At 44.4% G+C, this 16,515-nt stretch overlaps 1 protein-coding gene across 3 annotated transcripts in view; it reads left to right on the top strand.

The window, feature by feature from the left end:
- Positions 1–16,515, top strand: part of GPD2 (glycerol-3-phosphate dehydrogenase 2) — a 927,571-nt gene that overhangs the window by 376,845 nt on the left and 534,211 nt on the right. For all 3 annotated transcript variants that reach the window (XM_085645519.1, XM_085645518.1, XM_085645520.1), the window contains exon 5: positions 2,596–2,693. In XM_085645519.1, the coding sequence (XP_085501645.1) occupies positions 2,596–2,693 (98 nt within the window). The remainder of the gene's footprint in view (positions 1–2,595; positions 2,694–16,515) is intronic.

Genomic DNA, 16,515 nt, shown 5'->3' with positions numbered 1-16,515 from the left:
AATGCGGTCGATTGGAAGTACTTGGGGTGACTAACTCCAGCAGGGAGCAAGTTAGAGGGAACAGCAAGGTCCTCCAGAACAGTTACCTTCACAGAAGAAGCAGTCCTCCAGCAGTTGCAGGCGCTTTATCCGCATTGCAATGGATTCTCATGGAGTGGTCCTGATACAAATGATGAAGGATGCTAAAGATGCTCCAAGGATGCTGTGGATGTGTGGCGGTCAATGAAGTGATGGGGGTGGGTCGGGTTTTCCTGCTGGGACTCCTCGGTCCACGAAGACCGTGAGGGGGTCCTGGTTGCAGGGTCCACGTCCCCCGAGGTAATTACCGATCTGGCCAAAGTCCAGTTGCCACTGGACTACCAGTCGCCCGGTGTTTTGGTCTAAGACCAATCCTTCATGAGTCAATAACTCACCTTCTGAGGGTCCCAACAACTCTCCAACAGCACTCCTGGGTTTAGCGAACTCTGGTGTAATCAGTGCTTTGGGTCTTGGTCCTTAGTGCTGCACAACAGCGATAGTAGCGACTTGAAGACTTTGGGCTACCAACTTGTCCCAGCAGGGTTCTTCAGTTGTTGTGTCCCTGTGCTGCGAATAGGAGGCCAGTTGGTTGGCCCTCAGAGTCTCTTGGCTTGACTGGGCTTTGGAGACCGCTTCTCCATGAACAAGACACAGCAGGCACATTTCATCTCTCCACTAGTCACCAGGTACAGTCTTCGACGCAGCCAGGCAGGCCTTTCGTTGGTCCTTCTTCCAAGTCTGTTGAGATCTGAGGTCTGGATGCCATGGGTGCCTCCTTTTTGCTCCGCAAATACCCCCAGTGCAGGATTTAGTTGGTGGCCGGTGGGCTACCAGGTTCCCTCCCACCTAGTAAAACACACAAGATGATGGACGGAATGTTGCACAATGGCAAAACATTTACCCCCAGTCAAAGATCTGGGTTTAATCCATCGTTATTTTGCTCACCACACCACCCCAGTTCAGACATGGCCACTGGGGTGAATGTATGACATTGTTCTACATTCTGTCCATCAAGTGTTGTTTTTGCATCCCTCCCACCTAGTGACCGCTTCCTGCGGAGTGCAACATCTGGCTATCCCAGGATGCACCATTGTGCCCACTTCCAAGATGGTGAGACACCTCTCTCGGTGTACAGATCTCAGTACCCGAAGCCTGGGGTGTGGCTACCTCAGGGTTCGGCAACTGGTTTCCCCTCTCTGTTCCCCATGCCAGCCTGTCTACCTGAACTATGGGGCAGCCCTCCCCTGTTGTTAAACATCTGCCCTTCAAATGTGGCTTCACTTTTGAAGCCTGGCTTTAGGGAATAACACCCAAGTGGCATCCTGCAGGAGGGAAGTGACATTTCCCACGCCTGCAATCCCTCATTGTTATCACCTCTCTCCATGAGTGGGCAGAACGCTGTTTCATGGAACAGGCTCCATGTGTGCCGGGGAAGGCACAGGATTTTTAAAGGCAACAAAGGGCAGCTGTGCTAAAGCTGCACACTCCAACAAGTTACATTAATTTTGACTTGAGATACAAGTCAGGCTTAAAGCAGCAAGTGGTTGGATATAAGTGCCCACTTTGGTCGCACCGTTCAGGATTTACCACAGCTGCAGGGTCAGCATCCAACCTTGTACTTGCCAATTGGGAGACCAGTCTTTCCACAGTAAAATGGTAGTTTTGCGTGTTTTACTGTCAGGGCATGTAAAGTACATGTCCTAACTGTGTCAAATGTTGCACCCTGCCTTGTGAGTGAACACTCAATTACTCAACTACTGTTGGGGGATTTTCAGGAACGACTAAAGGGGGTGACACTGCGTCATCTCTTTTCTAGGCTGACAATTGTGTTTAGAGCATCAGTCGAATCATAAGGGTGAGGGTGTTGGCACTTCCTTTGTTTAAAACAAAATAAAAAATTATCACCAGCTGTGTCTATGGTGCCAGCCTGGACCATAGGTGCATATTTGTACTTAAGATCATGTGCGTACTGTTCTAATGCAAACTGACACCATATCTTTGGTATCATATCCACACTGTTAACAAATTTGATCATAAAGTTTGTAAACAGGAAAACTAGGAATAGTATCTAGGGTATCTTTCATTGGTCTGAGATTTCCAGGTTCCAGTCCTGTTACAGGAAGATAATTTGTTATTGAGATTTAAGAGTCAAGAAGAGCCAGACTAGGAGTGCTCAGATAACAATACACTAAAATACCTTTTCATAGTGCATGTAATCTGTTCTGCACTCTGCCTGAAAGTTTTTCACGGCAGATTGAAACTACCTGGTAATCATTTTTCTGCTCTTTCCGGGAATCATAGATCAGGTATTCTGGAAGAATTCCTTAAGTCTGAAAATCATAAAAACGTTATTGATTTTCAGTGTTCCATCCCTTTGTCAGATTATTTTAAGTTACACTACTGATATTTCTGTAGAGTTTGTAAACTGATAAGTAATATAACATTAATAGAAAAAAATCTTTAAAAACGTATCTGTTTGGCTAAATTGATTTTATTAGAGTGCCCTTTGTAGCCTGGTTTGTATGTTATCCAGTTTTTTTTGTCTCAACCTACATTAATTGTTTTGTTTCTTTTCAGTACAAACTAGTTAAGGAAGCACTTCATGAGCGCGCCAACCTGCTTGAAATTGCTCCCCATCTATCTGCTCCTTTACCCATCATGTTACCTGTGTACAAGTAAGAAACTTATTTTCCTTAAATACAGTGTTGTGAAATTATTTTAATGGTTAGTGGGGTTCAGCCCCTTCATATTTCTATAAAGTAAATAGATCGTTCATCTTTATTAATTGTATTTACTTTTACACATAATCAAAATGATAACTAAAACTATCAGACAAATAGGATTGAATCTGCATACTGGCAAATCAAAGCAACCGAACCGAATTGTTTAGACTACTGTAGTCATATATGTTGAAATACTTGCCCAAACAACTTTGTGGCCACCATCCATACCCCTCTGGGAAAGCACAACTCTGATCTAAGGCAGCCATTTCTGTTTTGTGAATGATCTTTTTCCCTTGAGACATCTCCAGCAAATGTCACTTTCACACTCTTTTAGTAGTTTCTTTACAGTCCAGAGTTCAATGTAGAAGAAAGCATTTGTGTTGCATCAGTCTCAAAAGCACAACAGTGTTTACTTTGTTTGAAATTATTTTATTCCATTAATTTAGTGACATTTGCATGTTCAGCTCTTCCTTAAAATTAATTGTGCTCTTTGAAAATGTATTAATTATGCAGGATTTGTTCTATTGTCCTAATGAGGTAGAATTAGGATCGGCCTATCCCATTTCATTTATATCCAGAAAGGAGTCCTGTTCTTACGTTTTTAGTATTTTGCTTCCCTATTGCGATATGAACCTTTTGTGATATTTATTACGTGCCAGACCAAAACCAGACATGACCTAATTCATCACTGGCTTTTTTTCTCTTCTTATATTAAACCTTTAAATAAGTCATCGATTTTAAATAGATTATTTTGTCAAAATTTGCAAATGTTCAATATGTTTAAGACATTAATTTATGGAGTAGCACCATTTTGGTCAGATTTTTGTATTGTTTATACTCCTATCAAGAGGCATGTCCATCTATAATTCTATCAGTAGTTTATGCAAGCTTTCATTTATGATGATCTTGGTCACCCTGTTGAACCTTCTCCCAAAGTACTGATTGAATAATCTTGCCCAAGAAATCGTACCATTTTATTTAAGATTTAGAAACTCCTGTGAAAGTTGCTATTCTCATTTTATGTCCGTTTACCTTGTAATTAGAGATGTTTCTGAAGTTTATGGTTCTCAGATTGCTGGATACAGGTGTCTAGTTTCTAGAAGCAAATCATGTGTGAATTATAAAGACTCCTTCTCAGTGCAGCAAGAGTTCCATTGCCAGATTAAAGATTACTGGTGACATAAAAAAAAGCCTTCCTTAGCTCCTCTTTGTATTGAGAATAATTCTGACAGGTTGCGATTTGTAAATACTTGCACATGTTCGTTTTATATAGATTAAATTGCATCGTATTCCAAATCACATTTGATGTAGGACTTGGTACAGGTAATTTCAATCGAGTTTGTCAGCTGCTCCTTCAGGATCAATTCCGGTGTCTACCATTGGCACTGTTTTATTTTGTTTTTGTTGCTGAGATCTGGAATATCGGAGTGCAAGCATGTGTTATGTCAATATGTTTTTCACAAATCCTGTTTCCTCTTTGTTGACGAGTTTGTTGACATTAATGAGATAATTGGCCTATGGCTTATATATTGTAACGTATCTTTATCTGGTATAAAGTGTATTAAAGTCATCTTAGTGTTGTAATGGAAGTTTCCTGGTACAGTATTCAGATTATAGACTTGAAGCAGTATGAGAGCCAGAAAAACGTTGAAGTACATATAGATTTAACCCCCAAAACATCTTCCTTTGCCACCTTGCAGTTTAGAATACTATTAATGGAGTTTATGAATTGTCCCTAACATAATTCCTTCTCCTATGTATTATGCTTAGTTTCTGACTTAATTTTTCCAGAAATGGTTACTTCATCTTCTTGCAGTTCTTGACTTTCATGTAGTTTACTTTAAACGTTTTTAAACTCGTGGCTTATTTATTTGTCTGCCTTAAGGAGCTGATCGGACACACTTTCTTTATTCTGAAAACGTTTTTCTTTTTTCGTTGAGCCAGACGTGGACTGCATATAACATCACCATATCAATACCTTTGCCTTCTTGTAAGTAATGCTGACTCACCTGTCAATGAACATAGTTTATTTCATGCATAATCTTTTCAGTCTTCAACTGGCTTTGAAGATCACCTTTTTTAAGTGCACGCTCCTTTTTTAGACCTTTAGTTTATAACTTTTAGTCTTGGGTTGCTTATCCTTTCTATATTCTTTTTTGTTAAAGAACAGCCAATACCATAACTTCTCAAATAACAGTTTGGAGCACCATTGCTCTTTTCTGCAAACGTATTGTTGACATCAAGAACGTTTACTATTTCCTCTCTTATTTGGTGTTCAAAGTCCTGGTTCCTGGGGGCGTGGCTTCACGGGTAGCAAGATGGCCGCTCTTTAGAGGCTCTGCCGGTGGACTTCTAATCCATCATTTATCTGACCCCATTAGGGCTTTATCATGCCCGCTATCACCTGCACGGGGTCTCCATATACCCATGTCCCTGCCTGTGCCTCTTGAACCCCCCCGTTCTGTTTCCTAAGTGAGTGGTGTGGAGACGAGTGGAGGCCTGTATGTGTCCTGGCACGGCCAGCCACATAAGGAGGAGACGGACAGGGAGTGCTGCCGCCCCGCAACATGGTGTCTGGCCTGTGTTGGATAACCCTGCAACTGTGAGCTGCTGGCTTCCGCCATCCGTGCTCTGGGGGGCTGATCCAGGATGGGACAGATTGCCGCAAAGGGACCACTGGTGCCTGCCTGGACCTGGAATCCATGACAAGCACACATGTACTGAGGCATGAGTGGTGTGGCAACTGGCACTGCATCGCGGGGAGGCCTGTGAGCAGCTGCTGCCATCTCACCGGCTGTTGGCCAGTGCTACTGCCTGATGACCCGTCTGGGCAGCGCATCCCTGGGCCAGCTGGGGTGCGGCTGCGAGACTGTCGTTGGCTCCCTGGACTGGGGGCCACCATTTGGGCGGTTGACCCTGTGCTATTTTCTTCTGCGGCCTGCCGGGGTCGCACCTCAGACCTGATCTCCACATTGCTCAGGAGGCCCCCATGGTGCTAAAAGTGACTGCCTCTACTCCGGGGCGGCCCTGGATATGCACAGAGCCGAGTTTCCTCTACCATTGGGCTGGTGAGTTGGGCCATGGCCCTTTAATCTTAAAACGCCTACCACCGTCTGTGCACCCGCTGGTTCCCATACTTGCTTCCCCGCTGGCCATTGCCTCGTAAGCGGCCGGACCCCATTATTATAGCTCCTGGGCCCTGCGGGGAGCAGTGTCTGATGCTGCATATCTTGCCTTGTGGCACCAAATGAATGTGGTCCTCCTAATCAACATGCAGCCAACTACAGTGTGATCCTCCTGCTGCAGTGACTTGCTGCCCTTAGGTACTGTCGCACTACGCGCACCATCTTCCCGGAGGGGAAGCCATCCAATATTGAGGTTAGCCTGGCTGGTCCATGTGCCTTAACGGACTGCAGGCTTCCCCCGATCCCTGACTGGTGCAGACCATCGTCTTGGCCGGTCCCGACCTGGCCCATCCTTCTATCATCCCCTGACTGGTCTCTCTGCGGTCCAGTGGGACCGGGGGTGCACTGGATCACCATACCTAAGCAGACCGTTAGTCATGAGTCCTGTGAGACTTCTTTGCTGGGCACAAGGTGCCTCACACCCATCCGCTGCCTACTGTGCAGCCTGGGCTGGCCCGATCCCAGTGGCTGAGCCTTCTCGTGCCTCCTGCCACACTCATCTTCCAGGGCGTGGAGGAGCTCTGCTGACCTCTACTGGGCGGCACCATACACACCTGGATTCTCATCTCTTAGAGACGGAGACCGCTCGATTTGGACGCCCTTGCTGGTGGCTTAGTGCAAAACGTGTCCATTTCATAGCTGGGACCCCGCTCCTGGATTACCTTTATCAACTGTGCTTGCAGCCCTCGCCATGGGGCAACATGAGGCCAAACAATCTAAAGTCTCCTTTGAGAGCAGATGCCTTACCTGCCAGGCAGAGCAGGGCCAGAGGTCTGAACCCACTTCTTACTGCCCAGAGGACGATAGAGCCCAGGAACAAAACTTTAGAGAGCTATTCATGGACGTCAAGTCTGAAAATAATAGTAGCTAACCTTGACTTGATCACCAACCATTAGAATAACGTCAAACAGTGTGTTAATAAACACAAAACCAGGTTTGATATACTGGAAAACCGCATCTCTGATGCGGACAACCTTCAGGCACACTCCAGGGAACACCTGCTGTGCATGGGCAAGGTTTTTGACCTCATCAAACCCAAAAATGAGGATTTGGAGACGAGATCAAGATGCAACAACCTCTGGATCACTGGGATTCCCAAATCCAGTGCAATATCCAAAATGGAAGACTTTGTCGAGACCTTGTTGCAGGATTTTTTTGGCGAGGGTCTGTCCACAGTTTTGAAAAATGAGCCTGCCCATCGCTCGATTGGCCCAAGATTGCCTCTGAGAGCACCTGCCTGCCCCATAGTTGCCTGGCTGTTCTAATGAGACCGTGACGCGGTCCTACAGCTGTCAAGGGAGCGCAGGGTGATCCAATACAAAGGCAACAACCTCTCCTTTTACCCTGACTTTACATTGATGGCACAAGCAGCTCGCCACGTCTTCCTGCCTGCCAAAAATCTTCTTTAACAGGGAGATATACCCTATGCCCTCCTGCACCCGGCCAGATTGAGGGTCTCATTCCAGAGCAAAACTCACTTCTTTAAGGACACAAAATCTCCTCTAAAATTTGCCAAACATGCACTCAACAACCGTCGATCTCCTGGGGATCGCCCATCCCCACGGATGAGACCCACCTCAGCGAAAATGACTGATCTGTTGCTCCCCTGAACCACCGTTGTCAGTTAGGCCACTCACAAACATTGGGGGGAAGGGAGCTTGTTTTTTCCTAGTTATCACTTGTCTATAACATGCAGGGAGCCTCACATCTTCTCCCTATGCTGTATCTGTTTCCTTACATTCTGTGCTGGCGATCATGCTCCTACATCTTTATCGATCGCCCTTTTTAACTCTTAGTTCGGCCACCCTTCCGCCATGGTAGGATTGAATGTCTGGTGTTTTCCCATTCCCAGGGATGAATCCAGCATTGATCTGGTTTTGGGAAGATCTTGCTAGGAGGGAGCTGAGATCGGGTATCTCAATCTGGTTTTGGGGCTGTAGTGGGAGGGGGGTTGTCTGGGTTGAGTTTGGTGTTATGGTTTTGTTTTCTTGTTTCTCTTTTTCCTCTGGTACTGCCACTGTCTTTATTTCTGCTCATGCCTGCTCATTTTAAATCGCACTGCACAAGCCCCTACAAGTTCATCCCTTCTCCCTTGTAGATACCATGGCCACCCTAAATTGCATTACCTGAAATATTAGGGGTCTCGATGATCGCAGGAAAGCACGCCTTGTTCACGTCGATCTCACCCAACACAACATTGACATTTGCTTCCTACATGAGACCCACATACACAATCCCTTAACCCTGCTTTGAGGGCCCGTGGTGTGGTGATGTCTACTCCTCCTCCTACTCCAATTATGCCTGGGGTGTGTTGATTCTGCTGCATACAGGGCTCCCGTGGCAATTGTCACACTTCCTTATAGATCCAGACGGATGATATGTCATAGTCGTGGGCTTGCTTGCACTGGCAGCCGGTGACAATGGCTGCCATTTATGGACCCAATAGTGATGACCCAGAGTTTTTCTCAGATATTTTGGTGAAAATTAACCGACTGGGGGATCGTGCCATCCTCTGGGGTGGTGACTTTAGTGCTGTGTTGGGTGACCGGCTGGACCATTCTGGCACCTCTAGATGCTTACACCCCCATGCTACGACCACGCTTTACATGACAACACATGACAACTGCCTCCATGATGTGTGGCACTTCTCGCACCCCCACTTTCCTGAGGACACCTGCATTTCGAAATTTCACAAAGCTTGGCCTAGGCTGGATTTTTGGTTGGTCTTCAAGAATGTCCAGACCTGGCCAGCTAAGTTATCCCAACTGTCGCGCACCCTCTCGGACAATGCCCCGGTCCTATGGATGCTTCAAATCCAACAGGTGACTTCCTGCGCCTCTACATGGCACCTACCATTGGGAGCGCAACGGAAAGCGGGTTTCGGGATGAGATCGCAAAGAATCCCCCTCTGTTCTTTGGGAGGCTTTCTTCTTTTTTTTTTTTTTTACTTTATTTATTCAAGTTTCCATGAAAACAGAACTGATAAGGTCATAAATGCAGCAAAACAGTATATGTTATGGAATGTTCAGATCATAAGCAATCACATAGTACACGTAGAAATCATTGAAGTTATGACAATAGTGCAAAGATTCATCAGAGGCACAGTAATGCATAGCATAACTCAACATACAGTGGTCATGTGGAGGTACAAAAGTATACATAGTCAGTGTAATATAACACCTCTAATAGAATGCCCTGTAAAGATAAAAAATAGGGAAAACATTGCGATTAATCAGGATCTAGCTTTGACAAATAGTAGAGCTGGGGATCCCAAAAATTCCCAGGGGCAAGCAGTCGGTGGCAGTGTTGTGGTGTAAATTTCAGACCAATCTTTGCGCAGTGACATGTCCTTCAGCCAATAATGAAATGTCGGTGCCCGCCTGCTGCCCTAAGGCATTGCCACCCTGCGCCTTCCTAACTGCAGACTCATGGCAGTAAGCTTCCGAAATGTTTTTGGTACCTCTTTTACGTAACCCAACAGAGCCATCATGGGAACAAGGCGGAAGGTATTTTCAGTTATAGCAGTCAAGGCTGCGGTGATGTGAGTCCAAAATGATGCCGCTGCCAGGCAGACCCACGCCAGATGAAAGAAGTCCGCCCCCCAGAGCTTTGGGAGGCTTTCAGAGTCGTAATACAAGGTTCTTTCATCGCCAAGCAACCTGGTATTTTAGTCTATCCGAGGGTCTTTGTTCCAGCTCGAGCAGGATATCCATACTCAAGAACAACAATATTTCCAATCCAAGGTCACTGCCAAGCTGTCCTATATGCTTGACAAGATATCGTAGTTTCAGGAGGTAGCACTCCACGAGGATCACTTCCTACATCGTGACGCCCAGGCTAGACAGTACAGGGAGGGCGACAGGCTGGGCCGAACCCTTGCGAATCTGCTAAGAAACCTTTGCGTCCAGCTATATAGCTGAACTCCTTGACTCCGAGTCTAACCTAATTTCCTTCACACCGGAGCTATTGAAAGTGATGTCCTCCTTTGTGCCCAACTTTATACTACCACCGGATTCTTGGCTCAAGCGATCTACTGGAGTACTTCGGTATTATAAAATTGCTCTGGTTGGACCGAGCCCACCGCGCTTATCTCGACTCCCCCATGACTAAGGAAGATATAGAGCAGGGTTTAAGTGCCCTTCCTGGAGACAAGGTCCCAGTCTTCAGTAGCGGCTCCTCCGCTAAGGCGGAGGAGCATTGCCCAACGGCTTTTCAGCAGTGTAAGGAAAAATAAAAAGATAACTCAATGTTATCATTTTATTTTTTCCTGTTGCGAGTGTGGCAGCTTGGCCCCGCTTGGCGAGCGGGGCCGCTCTGCTGACAGAGCAGGTGAGAAGTGGTTTTCACTCCCTAAGTCCCTGTCTGAGCGCCAATCCAGAGTGTTCAGAACAATCACAGTTCTGCATTGCAGCATTGTGATTGGTTATGGGGTGCCTGGGTGCTTCCTGTTCCGGCTGGAGGGACGATGAGGGGAGACGTGTGGAGGTGGAGGCGGTGACGAGGTAAGTTTATTGTTATTTTTTATTTACCCCTTCCCCGCTCCGCGCTGGCCGCCACTGCCAGTCTTGATGGAGGCAACACCACCTTTTACACAGTTTGCCTCCCTTCTGGCCCAAGCTAGCTAGAAATATTCCAAGACTCACTAAATACACGCTTGCTGCAGGAAGCAGTTATCACACTCCTCAAATCTGACATACCTGCTGATTGTTGCGATTCGTACAGACCTCCCTCCCTCCTCAAGGTCGACAATAAAAATATTTTCTATGGTGCTGGCCTATAGATTATTGCCACTCTTGCCCATGATCGTGAGGCCTGATTAATCTGGCTTTAATCCGGTCCGCTCTACGTTGCATAACCTCTGTACCATTTTTGCTGTTATGGACAACCTTGACCCCCAGGTATCCCCTTTAGTAGCTTTGCTCGATGACATTAAAGGGTTAGACTCCCTGGAATGGGCCTATCTCTTTCCTTGGCTTGAGCCCACTCTTTATAAAACAAATAGGCCTCCCATAAATGCTTCCCACTGCTCGCATGCGCCTTAATGGGCTCACATCAGATCCCTTTTCGGTCACACAAGGCAGGGGTGCCCGCTATCGCCATTGTGTTGGAACCACTAGCGGCGAGACTTCAGCAGTGTCTCTCGAACAGGGGTATTGGCTTCATTACTAGAGGCCTGTCGGTCTCTATATACGTGGATGACATCACCCTATGTATGTAATCCCGGCGACAATCTAGCCGTATTGACATGCGAAGTGGTGCGGTTCAGAGGCTATTCTGGTATCCAGGTGAGCGGGGCCAAATTCATACTACTTCCTTTCACAGCCAACACATGCCTCTTCCCTACAGAGTACCCCCTGAAGCGGGCAGATGAGCCAATGTGGTACTTGGGTATATGGTGTTGTGATCCAGAAGGACTATGGCGCTTAAACTATAGCTGTGCTGTGGCCTGGCTCGAGGACAGAATACCCACTTGGCCCAAATTACCGCTTTCTCTAGCTGGCCGTATCACAATTGCGAAGATGGTCATCCTTCCCAAGTTCCTCTACCTAAGGTAGCTTGGGGGAAAGGCATCTCTCTGGCTCTATCGGACGTGCAGTGTTCCTTCTGTAGCGCCCAACTGGAGCCGCTCTCCCCCAAATATAGACTCTGGCTCATCCACTTCAAATTTCTACACCGACTATACCACACCCCACTGCAGCTTTTCAGAAAGGGTCTGGCTCCGGATCCATGCTGTCTGCTATGCAACTTTCCCTCTGCTTCCTTTATACACCTTGCATGGTATTGTCGAGGGGTAACATAATTCTGGGCGGATTTTTTGCTACCATCAACACAATCACTGGACACTAAACTCCGTTAACCCCTTTGGTGGGCCTCTTGGGTTATGTCAGACACACCCAGCTCTTGCCGCTGCCTAACTGCCACGCTGCTTCTGCTAGCTATGCGCAGAATCGCCATACATTGGGGCAGAAAGCCCATCCACTCCTCCAAATCTTGGTTGAATGATGTGACATACTTCCCGGGGCAATTGTATAACTTGTGGGAACTTATGCCACTGCGCTGCTACCCCAGGGATAAATGGGAGCCCTTTGCTGCTTTTCTCCGCTCTAGAGACTCCAATTCTCCAGTGGTAGTTACAGCCGGGGGTGAAATACAATCAGATGGGGATGTGTAAATATCGATTGCCTCATTGTTTTGCTTGTTGTTTCGCAATGTGCTACTTGTCAACCTTCAACGCCTTGTTTTCAGGGTTTATGTATGCGTTCCAAACACTCCTCTAACTTTGTCTCTGTAACTCCTCTTTTTTGACATTATCTTTTTTGCCCCCAACACCTGGGCCTGTGCCTTAAGGAGTGCTCTTATTGGAAATTGGGTGGCTTAATGGACCTGCTATTTTGATCAAGATTTTGTAACCCTGGCCCCCCGATTGTCCTTCCTAACGCCTTCGTCAATCCATTTCCTCCCATATCCCCCCCTTCACCCCCATTCTCAATGCTGTCGTTGTTCTGTTTATATTTCAAATGCCAATAAAAACAAGTAAAAAAAAAAAAAGTCCTGGTTCTTGAACATTTTATATTTAATTTCTGAAAGTTGTGAATTCACTTTCCAACGTCGATGTCGGTTGCAGTGTAAAATGGTGCTTTGTCAGTAATATATGTATATTTTATAACTTTGAAGATAAAAATGACAGTTAAGAATTCAATATATGTTTTTCATCTAGTTATGAATGTGTAAAGAGTTGTGAAAATAATCATGGTTAGAACTTGATATGATTAAGGAAAACATTATACTGGGGCATCTGAAATCTCTCCTCTTCCAGGAATGTTTTGGAATTCTTTGGCAACTGGTGTATGTGAACGCACTGTTGGGCCTCTAATTCTATTTTAGGGCCCTGTCTTTACCCCATTATCACCAAATTAATTTTGGGTTAAAGTCTGAAAATGGTGCATTTACAGTACACTTCGTGGTATTAACACTATTGACGGGAGAATGTGTTATCAATTATAACTTAACTCTGGCGAATTCACCATGATCATGTGCACCAATGAACACTTTTAACATTACAAATACATCAAGCAGTATTCGAAATAATTGTTATCACTGGTGTGTTTGAAATAGGTTACTATAGACACTTAAGCACAAATAACACCAGCACTAGTAGCAAGAATGGCAACCTGGCAGATAAGCAATAATGACCAGTCATTAACAATAATTACCTCAAGCTCTAGTTGCAAAAATTGCATTTGAGTCTATTAGCAATATTTGATTACAGGTCATAAGTGAAATAATGGCAACATATTGTATAAGCAATGCTGGCCAGAAGCTATAAAACGATAAAGCCTACTACAAGGGAAATACCACAATACCTTTCATTGATTATTATTTATTTTGCCCTTTTTTGGAGGAAACAGTGATGGAAGAAATGTTCAAATATAACCAGCCCTTCAGTGAAGTACTGAAGTGGATCACTTATAAACATTTTGTAGCTCTGTTAGCAAGTTACAGAATGGTAAACCACAGGTGGCCAGAATATCATTCCATCAGGAATGTTGAAATCTTTCGAAGCTTGATGGCTAACATGCTTTCATTCATGCATTTTCCCCATATAATCTGATGTGTATCCTGAAGTGGTACCTACCGCAGTAGTGCCCCTCTTTAGCAAGCTATAAGAGCTGAAGCAGACTTAATCAGGTAGATGAATTCTGTTAAATCTGTCTGTTTTCCCTGGGATGTGGTGGCCAATCGGAGAGACACACTGCAGACTTCTCGACTGACCTCCCTGCTCTTTGGCTGTTTTGGGGAGGGAGCAGGTGCCAGTAAGGAAAATGCAACAGCCAGGAAAGGTATCACACTTACTTTTGATGGCTGTATTTGTGGGTCTTCAAGCCTAGTGAGCACACAACCAGGCATCATACACTGTAGCAAATAGAGCAAAATGTAATGCCATGTTTAAAAAAAAAAAAGTAAGAAAAAAGTGTGTTGGGTGTAGTGGGGGGGGGGTGGTGTTGCTTTATCCGAATTGATCCAAAAATGGAGATAAGCTAGAGATTCCTTATTAATGGTGATAAACCGTTGATGGTTTTTAGACTATTCCTTTGAGGACATGAATAATGCTGTGCTAGTACAATGGTATTTACGCTCCTCCCTCAAACTGTCCCTTTATTAGTTACGTTTTAAAAATGACAATATGCCTTCGAAAAGAATCTTTTAACCCTCTAAGCGCGAAGGTCTTTCTCTCCAAATTTTGCACTTTTTTTTAATTTAGGGCAGTTTGCGCTTAAGCCTTAAAAACCACCTGTTGGAAATTGTGATGGTACCCAGGGTTTGTGGTTCCAGCAGGTGGACATGGGAATGTAGCCAAAATGTGGCATTAATCTTGGCTTTTTACAAGAAATTGGAAAGATCACTGGGCAAGAAAGTGTATGTGAGTTTTAAATGACATTAACTAACGTTTCTCTGCTAAGATCACATTCCTCCAGCTTTCAGGAGACTTAAAAAAAAATCACCACAGTTTTTGCAGTGGCCAATATTTTCTATGGTTGCTGTTTGTTATATTTGCAGTGTGGCGCGAAAATGTAATTGTCATGTGCTGCACATTTATGAAAACGAGAGAAAATTTTGATTTCAGCAAGGGGTAATTACTATTGGTTGCTCAGTGTTTTGCCCCAAAAAAATATTGGTGAAATGAATAAATAATGTAAGTAGAAACAAGGAGAAACGAGTGAAAATATTTTCAAATAACATTTTTTGTAATGAAGTAAGATCTACAAAAGTAATATTATGTCCACCAAACTCCTCTGGTCACTGTGAGGTAGCGTTTCCTCGGAACCATCCATCGAGCTGTGGCTCATAATTATTTTTTAATTGTGTTTCAACCATTCATTAATTCGTAATGAAAAATCTACATGAAAATGAAGGAATGTTATAGATTTTTTAAATGTGTCCAAGAATCTGAGTTTAGGAATCGTTTTTTGTACCACTGAATTAGGTATTACCCCTAATATTAGTTGATCCAGAGGGTGTTAGTTAAAATGTGTTTTTGTGCACACTGCCTTATAATGGGAAGCCAAAAATAGAGCGAAACACAAAAGAGAATAGCAAAAGTCCTCCCATTTTACTCTCCCGCACAACTGAAAAAACAGTACCCTACATGTGTGAGTGAGCCTGTTGAATGGGACTGGAAAAGCTCAAAAACGCAACAGTATGACAAAAAGGATGTTTGGCTAAGGTAGACTATTGTGGTATTGATTGTTTGCCATATCTGGTCTTGGGGATCACATAGCATCCACGGAAACCTACCCCATCCTGACATTTCTGAAAGTTAGACATCCCGGTTTTTCAGGAAGCTGTGGCTTGCAATCCCATCACACTTAGTTTACCACCACACTTGCTTTCCCACAGTGCCTTGCAAATATCAAACGCTGACTGACATCACTAATTTCTTCACTTTTTTATGTGAGGCAAAGTTCTGGAATATGAAGGGAATTACAAGTCTTACTACTTGAGTCCACACCGTTATCTCGGTAAAAATGGTACCACAGTTTTGTGGGGTGGGCCTGTTCTCATGGACAGGAATGGCCCAGAATGTACCATAGAAACATCAAGATTTTAACTTGCGATGCAGTCATTCAGGGAATGTGGTTGGCTGTGGTATATATGGGTTTTCGGTCACTCAGCACCAAGAGAAACCTACTACCTCCAGACATATAAACTAGACACATGGGAGATCTGGATGGTTTAGATTGCAAGGATTATACCACTTTTCCTTACCCAGAATTTCCCGCAGACATCAAAACGGTGCATTAAAATACCTAATTTCCTCACTACTTTCATTGTGAATGGCTGTGCCATTTGTTTTCTTGGTAGGCATGCTCCCAGGGAACCCTACCAATCTTGGGCAGTTCTAAAAACTAGGTACTGGCATAATTCAAGGTGAAGTTGCATTCCTCAATATTTTCCCTGCCTAGAATTCTATAAAAAAACAAATTATCATACATTCATGTGAAAGAAATGCCCAGCACATACAGCTAATATCAAAACCTAACCATCCTGCAAGCCCACACTTCTCCTGATGAAAACAGAACACCACATTTGTGGGCCGAATTCTTGAACAAAACGCAGATTTTAAAACTTGCATTGTGTATTGGTGAAACTGGGCAGTTTTGTCTATTCCAGTTATGTTCTTGTTATAATTTATTTATTTATAAGTTTTATATAGTGCATGCTAGACCCGAAGGTATCAGAGCGCTTTACAAAATCGGGACCAGAAAATACAGTAAGACAGACGTGAACACAAACGAGGCGAGATTTTAAAATAGAAAATATTAAACATCAAAGAAAATAAAAGCGCCAAAAACAAGAGAACCAATTCGAGAGGATCTAATATACAGCACAAAACAGATAAACAGCCTTTGGTCGTCAGAACTAGATCTGTACACAAGATAATCAATCAAGGTCAATAATCTAGGAGTGAAAGTATTTGTTGATGAGTATAATGAAGTATGCAGTTAGGTACCTTGCACACGTCTGCCAGCTGATCATGTATGATGCCTTTGCTAGCTGTACTGACCTTTAATAGGCATAAAGAAAAA

The sequence above is a fragment of the Triturus cristatus genome, chromosome 3_1 (assembly GCF_964204655.1).
Source record: "Triturus cristatus chromosome 3_1, aTriCri1.1, whole genome shotgun sequence".
In the NCBI taxonomy this organism is placed as follows: Eukaryota; Metazoa; Chordata; class Amphibia; order Caudata; family Salamandridae; genus Triturus; species Triturus cristatus.
This window is presented reverse-complemented; position numbering and strand designations above follow the sequence as displayed.